General features: G+C 33.7%; 1 protein-coding gene across 1 annotated transcript in view; it reads right to left on the bottom strand.

Moving 5' to 3' along the window:
• LOC125674124 (uncharacterized) overlaps nt 1-18,331 on the bottom strand; it is a 90,345-nt gene that overhangs the window by 20,066 nt on the left and 51,948 nt on the right. The window contains exons 66-82 of the mRNA XM_056158016.1: nt 17,957-18,163; nt 16,771-16,911; nt 16,079-16,475; nt 15,445-15,670; nt 15,185-15,202; nt 12,190-12,327; nt 11,979-12,059; nt 11,464-11,696; nt 10,480-10,527; nt 4,920-5,110; nt 4,303-4,431; nt 3,928-4,036; nt 3,536-3,721; nt 2,304-2,459; nt 1,204-1,413; nt 498-643; nt 185-370 (exon numbers count right to left, since the gene is read on the bottom strand). Coding sequence (XP_056013991.1) covers nt 185-370; nt 498-643; nt 1,204-1,413; nt 2,304-2,459; nt 3,536-3,721; nt 3,928-4,036; nt 4,303-4,431; nt 4,920-5,110; nt 10,480-10,527; nt 11,464-11,696; nt 11,979-12,059; nt 12,190-12,327; nt 15,185-15,202; nt 15,445-15,670; nt 16,079-16,475; nt 16,771-16,911; nt 17,957-18,163 — 2,802 coding nt within the window. The remainder of the gene's footprint in view (nt 1-184; nt 371-497; nt 644-1,203; nt 1,414-2,303; nt 2,460-3,535; nt 3,722-3,927; nt 4,037-4,302; nt 4,432-4,919; nt 5,111-10,479; nt 10,528-11,463; nt 11,697-11,978; nt 12,060-12,189; nt 12,328-15,184; nt 15,203-15,444; nt 15,671-16,078; nt 16,476-16,770; nt 16,912-17,956; nt 18,164-18,331) is intronic.

Below are 18,331 nucleotides of genomic sequence, written 5' to 3'. Positions count from 1 at the left end.
CAAAATGAGTATTGTATTTTTCTTTTTGAAACTATGTGCATGTGTGTAACAAGTATACAGTTATATACATGAATGCATTTGAAATGAGTTTGTGAAAAATCTTCTTTTTTTTTTTTTTTTTTAGAAAAATCAAGGACCAGATAGCTGTATGATTTTTGATAATCTATAGTGCTTGAAGACCAACCTTTCAGAGTGAGCGATGGCAGCATCATATAACTGTTGAAACTGAGCATAAGAGACTTGGTAGAGAGGGTTAACTTCTCTCATATACTGCATCACGTGGAAACACACAGCACCACGACGAGCAAACTCACGAGATAGCTCACGATTCCTGGTGTTGGTGGCCTCATTAGAATCAACACGTTCTTGACTGAAATAGATTTATACCAATCTTATCTATATTCAATTACTAGAGGTAAATTGCAAAGGGTTTCATAGTGCAAGAGATATATACATGTACCTACATTGGCATTAAGGGGAGGTAACTCCATACATACCTATCCAAAGTTTCATCATACTGTTTCTTAAGCTCGGCCAGTTTTTTGGTGGCAGGGAGTTCATTCATTAATCTAATGTCACTGGACAAACTTTCCAACATTGACTTCTCCAGCTTCTCCATCAACTCCAAGTTCTCTTTCCTTTCCTGTTTACCATTAAAAAAAATTAATAACATTAGAGCTAAGCCATAGATTTTCATTCCAGTGATCTGTTTTTCATCAAGTGATGAATCTAATACAGTTACTAACTAAATTGAAGGTATGATTATTATCACTTTGTGGTCCTAAATACAAATGTTTTCATTTTAATCTTAAATACCTTGTTTTAATCATTTCCTAAAATGGCGGGTTTATGTATTTTTTGTGATTATACAGCATTTATCCAATTTCTTCATTCTTAGTCAAATAAATCTGTAGTTGTATGACTGTCAAGTTTCAGATGTATTTACAATTTCAGGTATACTTAACAAGGCCAGCAGGACAAGGAAACTTATTTTCTTCAGTAAATTTTGATGTACAGTTAAACTTAATGCCAACAAATGAACCAGGCCTTTTTCGACTTGTCAGGCCAAACAGCTCAGATTTTGTTTGACACTAACTTGATACAGCTAGAAATCAACAGTGATGACTTAAATGCATACAGAAAAAAACATGACATTTCATATTTCACAGAGGCAATCAGATGTCTTCTAAACTGTGACATCACCTGCAGTAGAGACACCCTCTCCTCCTCCAATTTTGATTTTTCTTGAAAGATAAATCTATCCAGCAGAGTCTCTTCAATGTCTGCACGGGACCGCTGGAAGTAGATGACGGAGGTATAAGCCGCCAAGTGTGGTGGCACGATGTGTGGCTCCACGGTGGTATGGAGGAAAAGACGGAAACGAGGATCGCACTCCACTTCATGATCCTCCACCTAAAATATCAAATTCATAACAGTGCTGATATTGCAATGCTGGTATTGTAAGTAAACTTTCACTATATGTAATAGAAAAATCAATATATGCACCCAGGGGTGCATGAGCCGAGTTGCATGGGATCTTCCTAACCTGCTATCCAACAATATAACCAAGTTTCATTTGATTCAGTTTTAAACTTTTCGAGTTACTGTCCAGAAACCATATTTGTCTGAAGTTTTCAATCTATTTTTGGTCACTGTGACCTTGACCTTTGACCTTTTTTCTCCAAAATCAATAGGGGCCTTGCTTTGCTGGTATCCAACAAAATATCCAAGTTTCATTTTATTCAAATTGAAAATTTTCGAGTTATCCTCCTGAAACCAAATTTTTTTTGGAATTTTAAATCTATTTTCGGTCACTGTGACCTTGACCTTTGACCTATTTTCTCCAAAATCAATAGGGGTCTTTCTTACCTGGTACATAACAATATCTTTAAGTATCATTTGATTCGGATTTAAACTTTCTGAGTTATCATCCGGAAACCAAATTTTTCTGAAATTTTCTTTCTATTTTTGGTCACTGTGACCTTGACCTTTGACCATTTTTCTCCAAAATAAATAGGGGTCTTCCTTACCTGGTACCCAACAATATATCAAAGTTTCATTTGATTAGATTGTAAACTTTTCGAGTTATCATCCGTAAACCAATTGTTGACACCCAACCGCCCGCCCCCATCACCAAACCAATACTGATACTGTTATCAAAGCCAACAATATTTTGTTATATATGCTACTTCAATCCACTGATTATGGTTTTAATCGTAGAGTAATCATTTTCTGAAGTGAGTAGATGTGTACTTGCATCGTTTTGTTTGAAAAATGTTCAAAAGAATGATAAGATGACTTACAGTGATTTTGAACTTGAGTTTTCCATTGATAAAGTGTTTACAGCTTTGGATAGCATCTCTGAATCGCTTGTCCTTGGCCAGTTGTTTTGTGTCACAGTCTGTTACCAACAGAGGGCAACCTTCTGCCAGACAGTTCTCAAACTGAGAACGAATCTCCTGCAAATCAAGAATTACAATAATATGTATACGGTGTGACCGTTGGACCGAGCGAAGCATGTAATGGTCATTGTCCCAAGTGGTAATCATAATTCCGTTAAGTACGGTAGATTATGATTCATTTAAAAAAATATATTTTTAATGAAATTTTCCTTGCGCTAAAAACCCAGTAACATCTCAATATTAAAGGGGTTTATATGGGGACAACAGTTTTACAGGATCCACCTATTCATTGAACGCAGGAAATAAAACGCAAGGCGACGTCAACTGTGCATTGTGACGTCACATTTAGCCTCGACTTTTTTCTCTTTTTCAAAGCAAGCAATTATAAACAACAATAATACATTCCGTATGCAATGAAAAGGGCCGTTATAAAACTAAACAAAATTAACCAATAAATTCAAAATGATAAAAAAGTAACCGTAATTTTATCGTATATTCTTATTCAAAGAAACTCATGAACTCGTTCATCTATTTAGTCGTATTACGATTTTATATGTAATTATTTCCTAAAATCTGTTACAATGATAATTATGCTATTCACTTTGAACAAACTGAGTATTTAAATTACAAATTGCACGTCAGAGTCTTCTATTATTGGCATTCAAAATAAAACACGAATACCTGTTGAAGCAGGTAATGAAAAAATAAATGGCGGCGCCCATATGGATCACGAAAAATTCAGTGAACGTATATAGAGATTATCTCTTTTTCTGTTGCTGATTTTGACTTTTTCTTTTACATACGTGTTACCTTTAGAGCCTTGCTTCGCAGACGGGCCTTTGCAATACACCTGGCCGTGTTGTATAAAGAATTACAATATTATACAACACTGTGAAATACACCTGGCCGTGTTGTATGAAGAATTGAATTGGTGACTTTACAATATTTGTTTGAAGAGATTTTGCCTTTGAAAAATTCCTCACAAGGAGACATTTTATATATCTTGTGACTTATGAAATCTTTTGCATTCACATCCTGGACTAAAGTGACAAAGAAAGAAGTTGCACTTCTAGGGTCAGAAGGCATATATATATATATATATATATATATATATATATATATGTACAACTTACCGAATATTTAACCTCCACTAGACCGGTGTGTCCATAAAAGTTTCTGAGCCAGTCCAGGACCCGGCTGGTGGGGTCACAGAGGAGAGGCCAGGCCATCATACTTTCCTTCTGCATCAGGAAGCAGGCATTCTCCAACATCAGCTTGGTGATGGACAACCTCATGGTCTCCATTCGTATCACATCCATCTGTAAAACCAACAACTTACTGAGGGAAATCTTCATTGTGGAGATTAAGAGAATAGTGGCAGCTGTGCTCAGATTTTTTTCTCCAAGAAGGTTTACCAAAGTAAAATATAGTGTTAATAGCTTCCATCACTATAATGGAAAAGCTTTTGGCTCATCCTGAGTATTTTACAATTGCAACATTTTCCCATGATTTTGTGATAACTTACAGGTTTGTAAAGGAAGTCAATCAACTCCATATTTCTGAACAATTTGTTCCTGGGCATAGGGAGGCCATGGAACTCGCACACCTGCATGTAGAACTCTCCCATTCTCTTTCTGAAAAGTCAAAGACAAGTCATAGGTCAAAACAAATATCACTGAAATACAGTAACGCTATTTCATGATTAGAGAAATTCCCAACATATCCTACCTGGTACAAATACAATGTTGTGTTTATTTAACAGTCAATATTTGGAAAGTAGCTGAAACATGCTAAAGTTGGCATAGCAATGAAAGTGAAATTTAGTGTATTCATCTCCATTTGTTGGGGCATAAAAATATATTTCGGGCATAAAAATGTATTTCGGGCATCTGTTTCCTACCTGACATCGATACTGGCTGGGCCACAGTACGCCAGGAAGGCGGCGGCAGTCAGACAGTTAGCCAACATCACCTCATTACAGTCATTCTCTTTCACATGCTTCCTCCACGAGGCTTCCTGGGGCTTTAAACTGCAAGGAAAATTCAATATCATTCATCATCTCAAGAAAAACCTCTGTAATTAAACTGTGAAGCATAAAATTGTAAAAATATAATACTAAATTTGATTTCTGTTTGGATACATAATGGTTTAGTTCTACTAAACATTGATTAATTAATGTTTTAAAAGAAGCAATACATACTTAATCTAGATAAAATACAAATTCATTTCATAAAATGTATTATGCATTTGAAATTTTTTGAACATTTGAAGAAATATTAATTTTTGTATGGTAGAATTTTTTTGGATTGAGACAAATAAGCATTGAACATGTTCACAGTTGTGGCATTACTAATCTTGTTCACGACTCATTTTCTCCTATTATTCATGAAGGATTTAAAATTTGTGAGCATTCTAATTCTTATGCCATAAAAACAAAGAAAATTACACCCCCCCCCCCCCAATGAAAATGAATTTAGGGCAGCACACCTTTAAATTGATCAATATTAAAGTTCTCACCTATCCACCATTTCTGTGGCAGCTTTCAGGCGTTCGTTCATTGACTGTAGCTCCATCTCCAGGGAATGTTTCTCCACCACTGAGAGGTCAAACTGTTGCTGAAGACTGTTGACTGTGTCTTGTAGACTAGGCAGGTCCGCCTCTGTGTAATCAGGCTCCGGCTCCGGGGTGGCGGTTCGATCCTCTGTGACCTGTATTAATTTAGGTCATTCATACATGTTAAATCCTGACTAATTCATGAATGGTTATATAATTAGTTAAATTACAGACAATGTTAAAGGTAAATATAGTTATACTCATATTCCCAAATTAAAATGAAAATCAAGGTTAAATGTCTTAATTCTTAGCTGGTGATGTACGTTTTTGCTTGTATAGATAATTAACAAATTAATCAACTTGTACATTGTATTACATACAATGTTATAAATAAATTTGCCACTGAGTACTACACATTGTATAACTATAAGGCATTTTGTGATCACATGCAATATAACTATATAATATACACTGAAGAATAGATGGAGCTGAAAGTCTTCCAGAATAATCATCATGCATATCTTTAGGAAAACTTACTCAATATGATGTCGGCAAAGTCAGACTGTTACTAACTAAGGACTTCATATATATTCATGATGACTATATATACTTTGTGAATACTGCACTACTAGTTTCCAATACATCATGCTTCTGCTATTTTTAGAACAACCAGTCCTTAAGGAATAGTTTATTTTAAATTAATACTTTATACTCTACATCTACAGTGTTAACATTGTAATTCAAATTAGAGACCTTGATTGTAATCTCATAGGTAAGAGGTACATCACCCAATGTACACATACATACACTACAGCTTTCACCAACACGTTGGATAAAGGCACTGCCAGTTATTCAATGCATGCAAGTTGGCTGATGGTACTTCCTGTTATTGCACGCTAGTAAAAACACAACGTAACGTTGTGTGAGGTAGTAGAAACACAACGTAACGTTGTGTGAGGTAGTAGAAACACAACGTAACCTTGTGTGAGGTAGTAGAAACACAACGTAACCTTGTGTGAGGTAGTAAAAACACAACGTAACCTTGTGTGAGGTAGTAAAAACACAACGTTACCTTGTGTGAGGTAGTAGAAACACAACGTAACCTTGTGTGAGGTAGTAAAAACACAACGTAACCTTGTGTGAGGTAGTAAAAACAAAACGTAACCTTGTGTGAGGTAGTAAAAACACAACGTTACCTTGTGTGAGGTAGTAAAAACACAACGTTACCTTGTGTGAGGTAGTAAAAACACAATGTAACGTTGTGTGAGGTAGTAAAAACAAAACGTAACCTTGTGTGAGGTAGTAAAAACACAACATAACCTTGTGTGAGGTAGTAAAAACACAACGTAACGTTGTGTGAGGTAGTAAAAACAAAACGTAACCTTGTGTGAGGTAGTAAAAACACAACGTAACCTTGTGTGAGGTAGTAAAAACACAATGTAACCTTGTGTGAGGTAGTAAAAACACAATGTAACGTTGTGTGAGGTAGTAAAAACACAACGTAACCTTGTGTGAGGTAGTAAAAACACAACGTTACCTTGTGTGAGGTAGTAAAAACACAACGTAACCTTGTGTGAGGTAGTAGAAACACAACGTAACCTTGTGTGAGGTAGTAGAAACACAACGTAACCTTGTGTGAGGTAGTAAAAACACAACGTAACCTTGAGTGAGGTAGTAAAAACACAATGTTACCTTGTGTGAGGTAGTAGAAACACAACGTAACCTTGTGTGAGGTAGTAAAAACACAATGTAACCTTGTGTGAGGTAGTAAAAACACAACGTAACCTTGTGTGAGGTAGTAAAAACACAACGTAACCTTGTGTGAGGTAGTAAAAACACAACGTTACCTTGTGTGAGGTAAATTGGTGACATAGACAGAGGAAGAAATTCAATGGAATTATAAAAGTATGAGATAAACAAAGTATTTATATATGTAACAGTTTAATTTTACATATACAACATTCAACTCATTGAAATGATGTATATAGCCTCATGAATATAACATTTGAACTCAATATAAAATCACACTACATATAAATGTCCTCTACGTCTGCATTTTAAGATTAACATGTACTCAGGTTGTCAAAATTTGACCCATTTTCATTTTTCTTTTTGTACTTCATTACAAAGACTTGATGCTAATTTTGGCTGGTAAAGTTCCTAACCAGAAACTGATTCTGATCCACAAAGAACTACATTGAACAACAGCCAATTCTGACCCCAAAATTTAAACATCCTTCAATTTATTAGATATTAATCCGATATTCAGCAATTTCCATGTTGAATTTGTCAGAAATAAAAATGAAGATTGATTTTTCCTTGATTGATTATGACATCACAAAGTCGTTACACTTTCCATGAAATGTTTCAAATGTGCCCACTGTTAGATGCCTATTTTTAATAGACATCATGGACCACAAGCATTGACCAAAATTATCTCTGTGAATTAAAGATATTGTCAATTTGATCATTGATGCATATCGTCCATTATAAGTTTCTGAAGCCTTGAAAACTAGGGATCTTTGGTAATTTGAAGAAAAAAAAGCAGATTATGGATGTTTTGTGATGTCATACATGTAATATAGTAACAGATTTTTTTTTTAACATACATCGATCCCTGTTATTCATGTAATGTTATATTATAGTCAGAATTAGAGCCAAATTTTACTGTTGTTTAACCAAGTCTTTTAATCCCAAGAGAAAAAGGAAAATCTTGTATGTAAAGACTGCCTTGACAGGAAATCATTTACAGGTAATATTCCTGATAGCAGTATAGTGCTACATGTATCTAACTATGATAGGCAGCTAAGAGTTTTACTATTCTCAAATAATGTAGAGTTTTGCATGCATGTACTATATGCTGGATAGCAATCAAGGTACTGACATATGAACACCCCATTACCTTATGCTCCCTGTGTCAGAACTCCGATTACTATCACAAAACATTTAATAATAATAATTTACTGTACATAACTAAACCTAAAGGAGAGGTTGTCCATGTGTGTCTGCAGTACTTACACTCGAGTTTTTAATGTCATCAGACTCAACAACACTCAACTGATCGCCCTTGTAAATTGTGCCATAAAGTATATTATTAAAGTACACTCGTATGTATATCATTTCCAGAAATACATCCACCAACAAATTCATTTCTTAAAAATTAAATCCAATCTTACTACTTTCTAATAATTGACATGAACTTGTTCATGGTACTCGTTTTGTAACTGACATTTACTGGTCCATGACCGCTGAGAACCTGCTGTAAAAATTCTGTTAGTCCACCATTCTTTTTAAAACACCTCAAATCTGTACACTAAAGTCATTTTTATAACGGTTCCTAAAGCTCTCTACATAACTGAATTATACAACACTCTACACAATCCCAGTCAGCTATGTTAAGTACTACATGTAGTAAATATTACACCAGTAATTCTGTATACTATCACAACAAATCACAAACAAACTCGTATTATGGTCTGTCATCCTAGTTTTATTCCTACAATTTCTAAGGATACGTTTCATTTCTTTTATGTAGAGTATGCAAACTCCAAAATAAATACACGCATTACGTCACATCACATCTAAATTCCAAAGCAAAAATAGAGGTGTTCTGTGATGGAAGGCAGAAGTTGCAATTAAAATTTCAAAAAAGAGAAAGGCCCATGGGCCATATTGCTCACCTGAGCACTTATTACCTTGATTTGTCAGTTAAGTAAGGGTTTAACTTAATTCAACATTACAGCAGTGTGATTGAATATTATATCCCTCATTACAGCAGTGTGATTGAATATTATATCCCTCATTACAGCAGTGTGATTGAATATCATATCCCTCATTACAGCAGTGTGATTGACTATCATATCCCTCATTAAGAACACAGGATACCCTAAAATATTTTGTTACAGAATTTTGTAAAACTATTTCACAAATTTTCTTATGAAACCGCCTTTAATTTTTGCATCATTTACAAATCTTTAATTGAAAATTCACTGAAAAAACATCTATTTATTGTTGAATTTCATCCATTAGTGACCAATTTACATTGTTGTTTGAAAATCCCACATAAACACAGCAAATGATGTGTCCAAAGTCTCAGGTATCCTATGACATTAAAACAAACTATTTAAGATATGTTGTATTTGTGTGGGATTTTCTATTATTCGATCAAACAACAATATAAATTGGTCATTAATGCATGAAATGCACCAATAGAAAGACATTGCTGACGGATTTCAATTTTTAGGTAATATTTTCTATTGAATTTCAAGGTAGAGATTTGTGAATAATGTAAAAATAAAGGTGGTTTTATAGGAATATTTTGCAGTAAATATGGGTTTTAGGCAATATTTAAAAACATTTACAAATAGTTTTACAAATTTTTTTTACTTGCATATCAGCCCCATTAGAAGCAATTTCAAAGTGAGGTACCAAAGGATGTGGAGAGAGGCATATGTTAACACACATTTTCACCAATTTTTTATGTAAACTAAAAAAAATCTACAGTGAGCTGCCGTGCCTATCTCCGCCGTTCTTGAGAAGATTCTTAATCTCTTCAGCACGTTTTCAACAAATGTTTTCATCTCAACTTGAAAAGGGGAACGCCCCTTCATGTTGACAAAATTCAATTCCTATTTCCCAAGAAAGCATATAGCCTAGTCTGAATGAAATAACAAAGTTGTTCTTGAGAGAAATTGAAAATTTTACAGACAACTTCAATCAGAAAAGCTCATTGTGGTTTTCAGATTAGGCAAGCTACCCCCCCCCCCCCCCCCCACCCCCCAATTTAAAAGCTAAAAAAACAACCCATCATATTTTAGGCTACAATTACACAATTCAGTTTCAGCTCTTGAATTAGCAGATTGGCAATATTTACATATAACATGTTTTTAATTTACTTGATATTTGGGACCTTGACATAACAGGAATACAGAATGTCATAATTATATAAATTGTCTTCATTTGTAATACACAGGATTTTTTAAGAATTCACAATAGACATTGACCAGTTCGACTGCAACAAGTTGACCTGACATCAAATTTGATCGAACAAAGTTTGACATTGACTTTCTTACTTAAATAAATCTTGTATAGATTAAAGGTTTGGACAAAAGTTAAAATTTGAGTTTGTCATAATCACAGTGACCTTTACATGACTTCAAACTTTGTCCTTTTATTTGACCACAAGACATCTCACTTTGAGTGAAAATTTTTCAAAGGGACTTATAAGACACAACAAATTATTTGATCATACCGAGAGTCTCAATATTATGACCATTGTCAAAGTTGTGGTCAGACAGACAGAGATGCCAAACACAATGTGCTCCCATCTTTTCTTTGCAGTATAAAACCAAAAATAAAAAAAATTAAAGAAAATTTGCGACAGGATTGTGAATTGAAATGTGATGTACCTATGAATACATAAAAACTGAGACATGCTAAATTTGACTCAATTTCTTTAGTAACATAAGACAAAGTTACAAAGCTACAACAGATTGTTACATTAGGAGTCAACATGCCCACAAACCTTTGGTTGAGGTTTAGGAGACGGCGTCAGTTTTGACCTCCGAAGACGCTGTTATTTCGGAAAAATTACAGAGTACACAAATCACATTACGTTACTTAATATCTCGTGTAAAATGGGGCTGAAAACCAAAATCTTACCATCACTATTTAATAATGTTTGTTGAAAAAATGTTGTGGGTTGAAAGAAGTAGTGTGAACAAAATTTTATGTGAAAGAAAAAGAAAAATTCTTGCTACAAGAATTTTATAGAAAATTAAATTTTTATTGAACAAGGTATTTTGAATATATTTTTGGATGATATCAACAGGAATTTATTCAGAAATTTCTTTTTAAAGAACTAGGATAATTATTATTTTCTAAGATAGAAAATATAGAAATTTATTTCTACATATAATAAAATGTCAGAATATTTCTAGTTTACATAAAATTTTCCTTAATCATTATTTTTTTTATTTTTTAAACTCACCAGCCACCAGGTTAATACTGTTTTGTTGTTAATTTTAGATGTTAAATACATGTACCTAAACCTCTGTTTCAAATTTCATTAAATAAAAATCAAAGAAAATAAAACCAAACAGCTGAATATCTATCATTTTGAAGCATATAGAATTACCCTTCTTCTGTGTGGAAAGGGGGAATTCCTCTATCAAATATCATATCAGTCACAAAATTACTTCTAGCAATTCAAATTATCAAAATTTACATTTAATCTTTTTTTCCTAACATCTTCAAAAGATCTGTTGAAGCAACTAATGAAAAAAAAAAAAAAAAATCATTGTCCATTTACTATATATGAAGAGTTTTCCCATAGCTCATAATTAATGTATACAGACGTAACCATTTTTGAATTGTCAAATGTTTCTGTTTGATTGAATTTTCAGTGCAATTTCAATTTTTATTTCACACAATTACTGTAATTAATATGAAGGGAATTACGAGTATATGTATCAGGAAATTCAATGTATATGACTGTATTTAGTCCCACCTCCTCTTGACTCTCTCTCTGCAGACGTTCATTTTCTTCGATCTCTCGTTCCAGCTCATGAAGCTTCTCGAGGGATGCCTTGAGTGGACCACAGAGGCGGGTGTACTCCACAATGGCAATAGTGTACTGCACGAGTGTGGCACAGTCTTCACTGCTATATTTAGCATTGGCAATCGTAATTCCCTTTGTGGCATCAGGGGATGGTGTTCTTTTCTTGGCAGCAAATGTTGTATCTGAGGGAAGATAATTTTTTCATTAACATGTGCTTTTATCCTAAAGGCTATTCAAGTTATCAGGTAATACTCTCAGAGTGAATCACTTGTGAATTCATGTTGACAGAGTAAATTTCAATACAGTCCCAAGACTTCACATCAAAAAGTCATTTATAAAACAGTCATTTGACAAAACATTTAGAGATCAAAATACAAATCATAGTTTAATTTTTCAATTAAGTATCTGTTTCCTTTTAATTCTATATATGTTTTTGTAATTAAGCTGTTAATTAAGCTTTATACCTAGAGCATTGTCCAACAGAGTTCCTTCCCCTGTAACACCTAGTTGACCTTCTCTGGAAACAGCCAGGTAACTTTCAACAGCTAGGTAAAGATTTGAATTGAATAATTATTACAATAAATAACAAACCTCAGTTGAATTTTTCGAGATACAGTTCTCTAAGAACCAAAATGAACCCCATTAAAGTAAAAACTATATAATACGATATTTTACCCCGAAGGACATCCTCAGACAAGCCATCTTCCCATGATACATTGTGCAACATGTCCACGAACTTGGTGGCATCATTCATTGTCTGCTGCATGGACTTCCACTGAGCGCGATCAAACTTGTCACTTCCATCCTTCTTACCTGTGAAAATTAAAAACGATGAAATTTAAATATCATTTTCCATAAATATAGTTTTATTTCATTGTGAAATATTTGTATATCTTGACAATTTAATCCAAAACCTGAGACTGAATCAACCTTCATTTGCCTGTGAGAAAAAAAAAACCTTTCTCACTTGATAATTAATACATGTAAAATGTTTTTTCTGAACTGGTTGTTCAGTTGATATATACATAAATGTAAGTGTGATAAATTTTAATGCAGTTCCAAACATTGATATTATTCAACAGCTCTCATATTGGTTCAGCCTAATGTATCAGTTTTATAATATCACTTAAAGAGCTAACTGTTATCTTTTGATATTGTACTGCATTTTATCTTTGCTAGTTCATTTTCATATCTCATACATAATTATACTACCACAATGTATACATAAATGTGTACTACCTTCAAAAGTTTTGAAAATACAATACTCACACAGCACACACAAATGAATATACCTTTCACCAACACAAAACTGATCACATAAACAGTTTACATGTATCTGTCACCAATCTAACAAACACACTCAGAATAACAGTGTAACAGGTATTGCTTTTTTCCATTCCTCTGTATAAGAAAGGACTTCAGATATATGGTCAATTTGAATGGATCTTTTCAGTTTCTTTTCCTCTGTGTCAAATAGGAAGAGATATAGGCAATTTGAATGGACCTTTTCAACAGGACCATCATAAAGCCATGCAGTAAGACTCAATCCTACATTGGAATTTTGTGTACAGTTTCTGGTTTATTCTTTAATATTTCATAAAATATTTTGATCACTGATCTTGGACTTTTCTTTTTATGATGAAAACTTTAAACAAAGTTGGTTCAGCCATGAACTTAATTTAATTTTATTTCTGTCTGTTACAGTAGAGATCAAAAACAAGAAAAAGAAATTGCACTTTCTGCTAAAACAAAGGGGGAGTTACAGCAAAACTGTGTGTGGCAACTTGCACTTGATTTCTCCTGGTAAAAATAAGAGTGCAAAAGTTGTTTGAAAAATTCATATTTACTATTATGCAATGTAGACTACATACAGACACACTTATATCAATGTAAGTTTAACTCTTTACAAAACATATATGTTTAACATATTAGATGTAGTAGCATTAAATAATTATGAATAGCCTGTCAAAACATCAAAACACAAAAAGATAAATAGAGCAGAACATTCAAAGAATATCTCTACTTCATTCTTAGCTAGCGGTTACCCATGATACCTTGTGGGGCATTTCCTGCGGAACTACGTGCAGATTTCTTTCGGTCTGTAGAGAAATGAGAACACAATGACCCAGTTCCCGGACAAAACATGTCAACCAATTACCAAGGTGAAAGTTGGGAGGAAATGTGATCAATAAAAATGTATAATAGCAGCCCATCAACCAGTGCCCAGGCATGAAAAACATGTACAATCTACACCTTTGTATTCATAAGTCATACAAATATTCATTGAAAAGTATTGAGTCAATTATATACCTTTTAAACCTTATAGGAGCATTAGCTTTCAATTTGAAGGTGAAAACTTTTAAATTCTGAATTTCTGTTTAAAATGCTGGAATGCATTGAATAAAATAAAGAAAAATAAATCTGACAGTAAATAAAGTGACCCCCAATAAAATTATATGAAAATTACGTAAAATTTTTCTGCAATGAATTATGTACTTTACTTTCATACAATAATATTTCGGCCATTATTTCTATATAAACATAACAAATTCAAAGGTCAAAGTTACATCAAAAGACCATGTATGAATTTTAATATGTCAGCAGTGATTTTTATATACTGTAAAGTTGTTTTCGTCCTTTTGGTAACAATCAGCAAATATAACTTTGGAAGCTAATGGCCCCTTCAGAATAATGACATAAATGCTAAATCTTATAGCTGCAGATCTCTAGCTCTCTGGCGAATTCAAAATACCGGGACAGACATATTATCTGCAGCTATAGTCTTAAATCTTTGAAAATGCATGTACATTATCGCATTCATTCACAGCAATTTGCTTATCATATTTCTGGCAAACTAAACCTTTAAATTACAAAATTTGAACTTGTCATATAAGGTGTTCTAGCATTGAAATGAAAGTATGATAAATTAAAAAAAAAAAAAAATGAACACAGTACAGGGACCTAATTTTGTTATGGCATTAATGCTAGTTTTCTTAATGCTTTACTTGCAGATTTTGAATGCTAGCGATGCTTGTTGAATTTTGAATGCTAGCAATGCTTGTTGAATTTTGAATGCTAGCAATGCTTGTTGAATTTGAATGATATCAATGCTTGTAGAATTTGAATGCTATCAAAGTTTGCTGAGTAATTCTGAATTATAATCTTGTTTCATTCTTACTCTTGTAAATGCTATTGGAACTAGCAATGAGTGCTATTTTGAATTAATTAGCATTGTCCTTTCTACTGTCAAATCAAAATAAAATTTACCATTTTTAGTCAAATTCTATCATGTTTACAATGTACATATTTATAAAATACATGTATCACTTTCTGTTTTATTCTGTGTAAATATCACAAAATAAGTATTGTTTTAATGTTTGTAAATACTACAGCTGACTGATCAGTTATATGCTATCCCCCCATTCTTATGCTAGTGTAAGTATCAGATACACATAAATGTTCGTGTATTGCACTAATAAAAGGTAGTTTAAAAATGTATGTGGTATACATCAAATCTTTACTGAAAAAAGCTCGCACATATATCTTTTTATATGATATGGGTGTGAAAATGGAAATGCAAAATAATGTAATGGATAAAGATGAACCTTAGCAAAATAGGTGTAGATATAAAGCTATAAATAGAATATTGAAACTTTGATATTGCTCATACCATATCCAAACTGGTTATCTAAATTAACACAAAAATCAGGTCACAAACAAAAAGTAGTAAAATTGGTATTCACGTCTCCATGCATACACACCTAAAGTTTAAATTCAAAGAAAAAAACAAATAGAAAGTGAGTGTAAAAACTGCTTCTGATCATAAACATTTTCACCAAATTGACTTAATTTAGCATTTCCTCAAATGAAATTCAACTTGTAAAACACATCTAAATTTATTAATCAAAGATTATTTTTCTATCCACCCACCTTTCTTCACTCCAATCCTGGTGCTGCTGGAACTAGAGGACATGCGACTGGACATTTCCTCCTTGCCGGTCAGTTCCCTGGTCTCGTACAGCCGCTGCGATGGAAGACGTTTTCCAATCAGTATCATTACCATCTCCATCACCTGTCCGACCAAATTTGGTGGATTACCAAATCCTTTCAGCCTCTCAATACTAGGCCTGTCTACTTTGGCCTTCCAGATTATAACCTAGAACACAAAATATTCTCTACAAGTATTGAAAAAGAACATCCAATTCATCAACCACAAAATAAAGCAAATGAAGTATTTTCTTTTTGATTCCTGATCAAGCCATCCAGATGATGGTAAACGGAGCACAAACATTACACATGTAATTACAGAAATCATAATACACTGTCCTCTGGAAAATGTTCATCTACAGTTATTTCTGCTCTGATGTACTGAAATACTATATCAACCAATTTCTGATCTCCCCATTTTGACTTGTTTAATCAATACATACATCCTTTACAAAATTTCTCAAAAGAAAATGAGGACCAAAAAGAACAGCAAAATTAGAACAAAACAGAACTGGAGCAATACCCTCCCTGTATAGGCTTAATTTGTAGATACCTCCCTGTATCATTGACCCCTCACCTGCTGTCTGGCGTACTCCAAGTTCTGCCGACACTCCTCCACGTGTTTCTGAGCCTGAATGAGCTCCTCCTTGGCCACAGCTTGTCGGTTCTTTAGCTTCGCCTCCCTCATCTTGTCAAACTCCTTATCGTAATCATCGTACTCCTCCTGTAGAAGAAGCTCCTCCTCCTCCTCATCCTCGCTCTCTGTCATGTACAGCTTCATGTGGGCCTCGAGGTCTGTGCCAACCGTCACTCGGGACTTCAGTTTCTCCAGAGCCGTGGCTTTGGTGGTCAACTGTTTCATCAGATTGCTGGTTGTCTTTTTGGCATCTTCAAATTTGGTGGTGATGGTTTTGATGGCCTTCTTCATGATCTTGACATCGTGACGTGTTTGATCCAAGGTATGAAGCACTCGTCTGCAGGACAAAGAAAACCATGCACACAGCTGCACTTTACAAAGTCATGGTTTCTTACTATAATCAACTTCATCATTTCTAAGTTGATTGGGAGATACGTCAAACATATAATTTTGATTACCTTTAATTCACTCTTACATAACCATTGATATTATTTTTTACTTATTGATCTTAGCATGATTTATCCATTATGTTTTTTTTCTTCTTAAAAAAAAACCTATCTTCTTAAATTTCTGAAGATGTTCAAATAATCTGACAGGAACACAGGAAGTGAGACAACAGTGGCAGAACTGACTTGAGTTGGTCCACGGTTTCCGTTCTCTCCTGACATTTTGTGTTGTACAGGAACTTGAATGTTTCCATAAATCTCCTGTACGTTGTGGGTCCAACATATGTCTCATTTTTGGCTTTCATGTCATCTGATCTGTGCTGAAGTCTGCAAATAGAAATCAAGTTCACAATACAACAACACAAATGTGTACCGTATATACTCGCCTATAAGTCAGGTTCAAGTCAAAGCAATGTGATTATATATATATATATATATATTATATACCGTATATACTCGCCTACAAGTCGGATTTTTGGGAGTCAATTTTTGGTCCAAAACTCTATATCCGACTTATAGGTGCGTCCTAAGAAGATTGGTATTTTTCTGGGCGGCGTAATGTAGTGTTTTTTCAACAACTCCGACGATTATCATGGACTACCACACAAATTATTATTGTTCACAAATATCTAGACATATTGTATTGTTTATGAATTTTAAAATTATGTATAAAGTACAAGTATTCACATATTTTTTATCTAGTTAAAAATTATTTACATACCGGTAATCTATCGTTTATCGGTAAAATTGAATTACAAACCCGATTTAATATTGAAATATTCATATGTATACCAGCTGAAATATATTTCATAAAAGATTGAATATTGTTAACAGATAATTTAGATCATCATTCTTGACTCTTAAAAACTCTCTTGTTGATACAATGAATTATACCAGAATCCCACAATAACAGTTTTCGAAAGGCACGTGCCACTTAGTAAACACAGTGTCAAGTACTGGTAATTAGGAGACCATAATGGCTTAGGTAAACAAGGGATCATTGTCCATAATAGATCAAGGGTTGTGTTTAAACCCCAAATAGATATGGCTTGGATATTGAGCACCTCATAATTATTAATTTCTCAAAATATTTTTTGAAACATAGGTAAAAACACTAGAGCATTGACTTGAAATTGTCAACTGATTCCGACAAAAATTTGTACCGACTTATAAGCGGGTCAATGGCAAATTCCTACAAAATAACCTTAAAAAATACAACCGACCTATAGGCAGACCGACTTATAGGCGAGTATATACGGTACATGAATTTATTCAATTCATAATGTTTGCAATAATCAGTCACATGTACTTAATACAAATAGGAAATTTCATTAATTTCATATCAGTTGTCAAGATATTTAAATAAACTCACTTGATCTTCTCTTGCAGGATGACCTTGGAATAAGGCAGATTGGGGACCTTGGCTGGGAGGAATTTGACAATCTGTTGGTCCTTCTTTTTCTCGACCTTGACCTGATTAATGTTTATATCCTCACTGAGGTCACCTGCCCATGGTAATTGGGCACAGTCCCTCAGGACAAAGCTGTGAATGTTGGCCAAGCATGATGTCACTTTTTCACTGTGCAAAAAACATGAAATGCATTGAAATCACTAATTTTCATGATAGCCTAAACTCTATCTTGATTTGTGGTTTTCACACATCAATAACTTCAAATCCTACATGAAAGTATGTGAATATCATGAGTAAAGAATGATAAACCTTGAAAAATGACCATGAATGTCTTCT

The sequence above is a fragment of the Ostrea edulis genome, chromosome 3 (genome assembly GCF_947568905.1).
Source record: "Ostrea edulis chromosome 3, xbOstEdul1.1, whole genome shotgun sequence".
Classification (NCBI taxonomy): Eukaryota; Metazoa; Mollusca; class Bivalvia; order Ostreida; family Ostreidae; genus Ostrea; species Ostrea edulis.
This window is presented reverse-complemented; position numbering and strand designations above follow the sequence as displayed.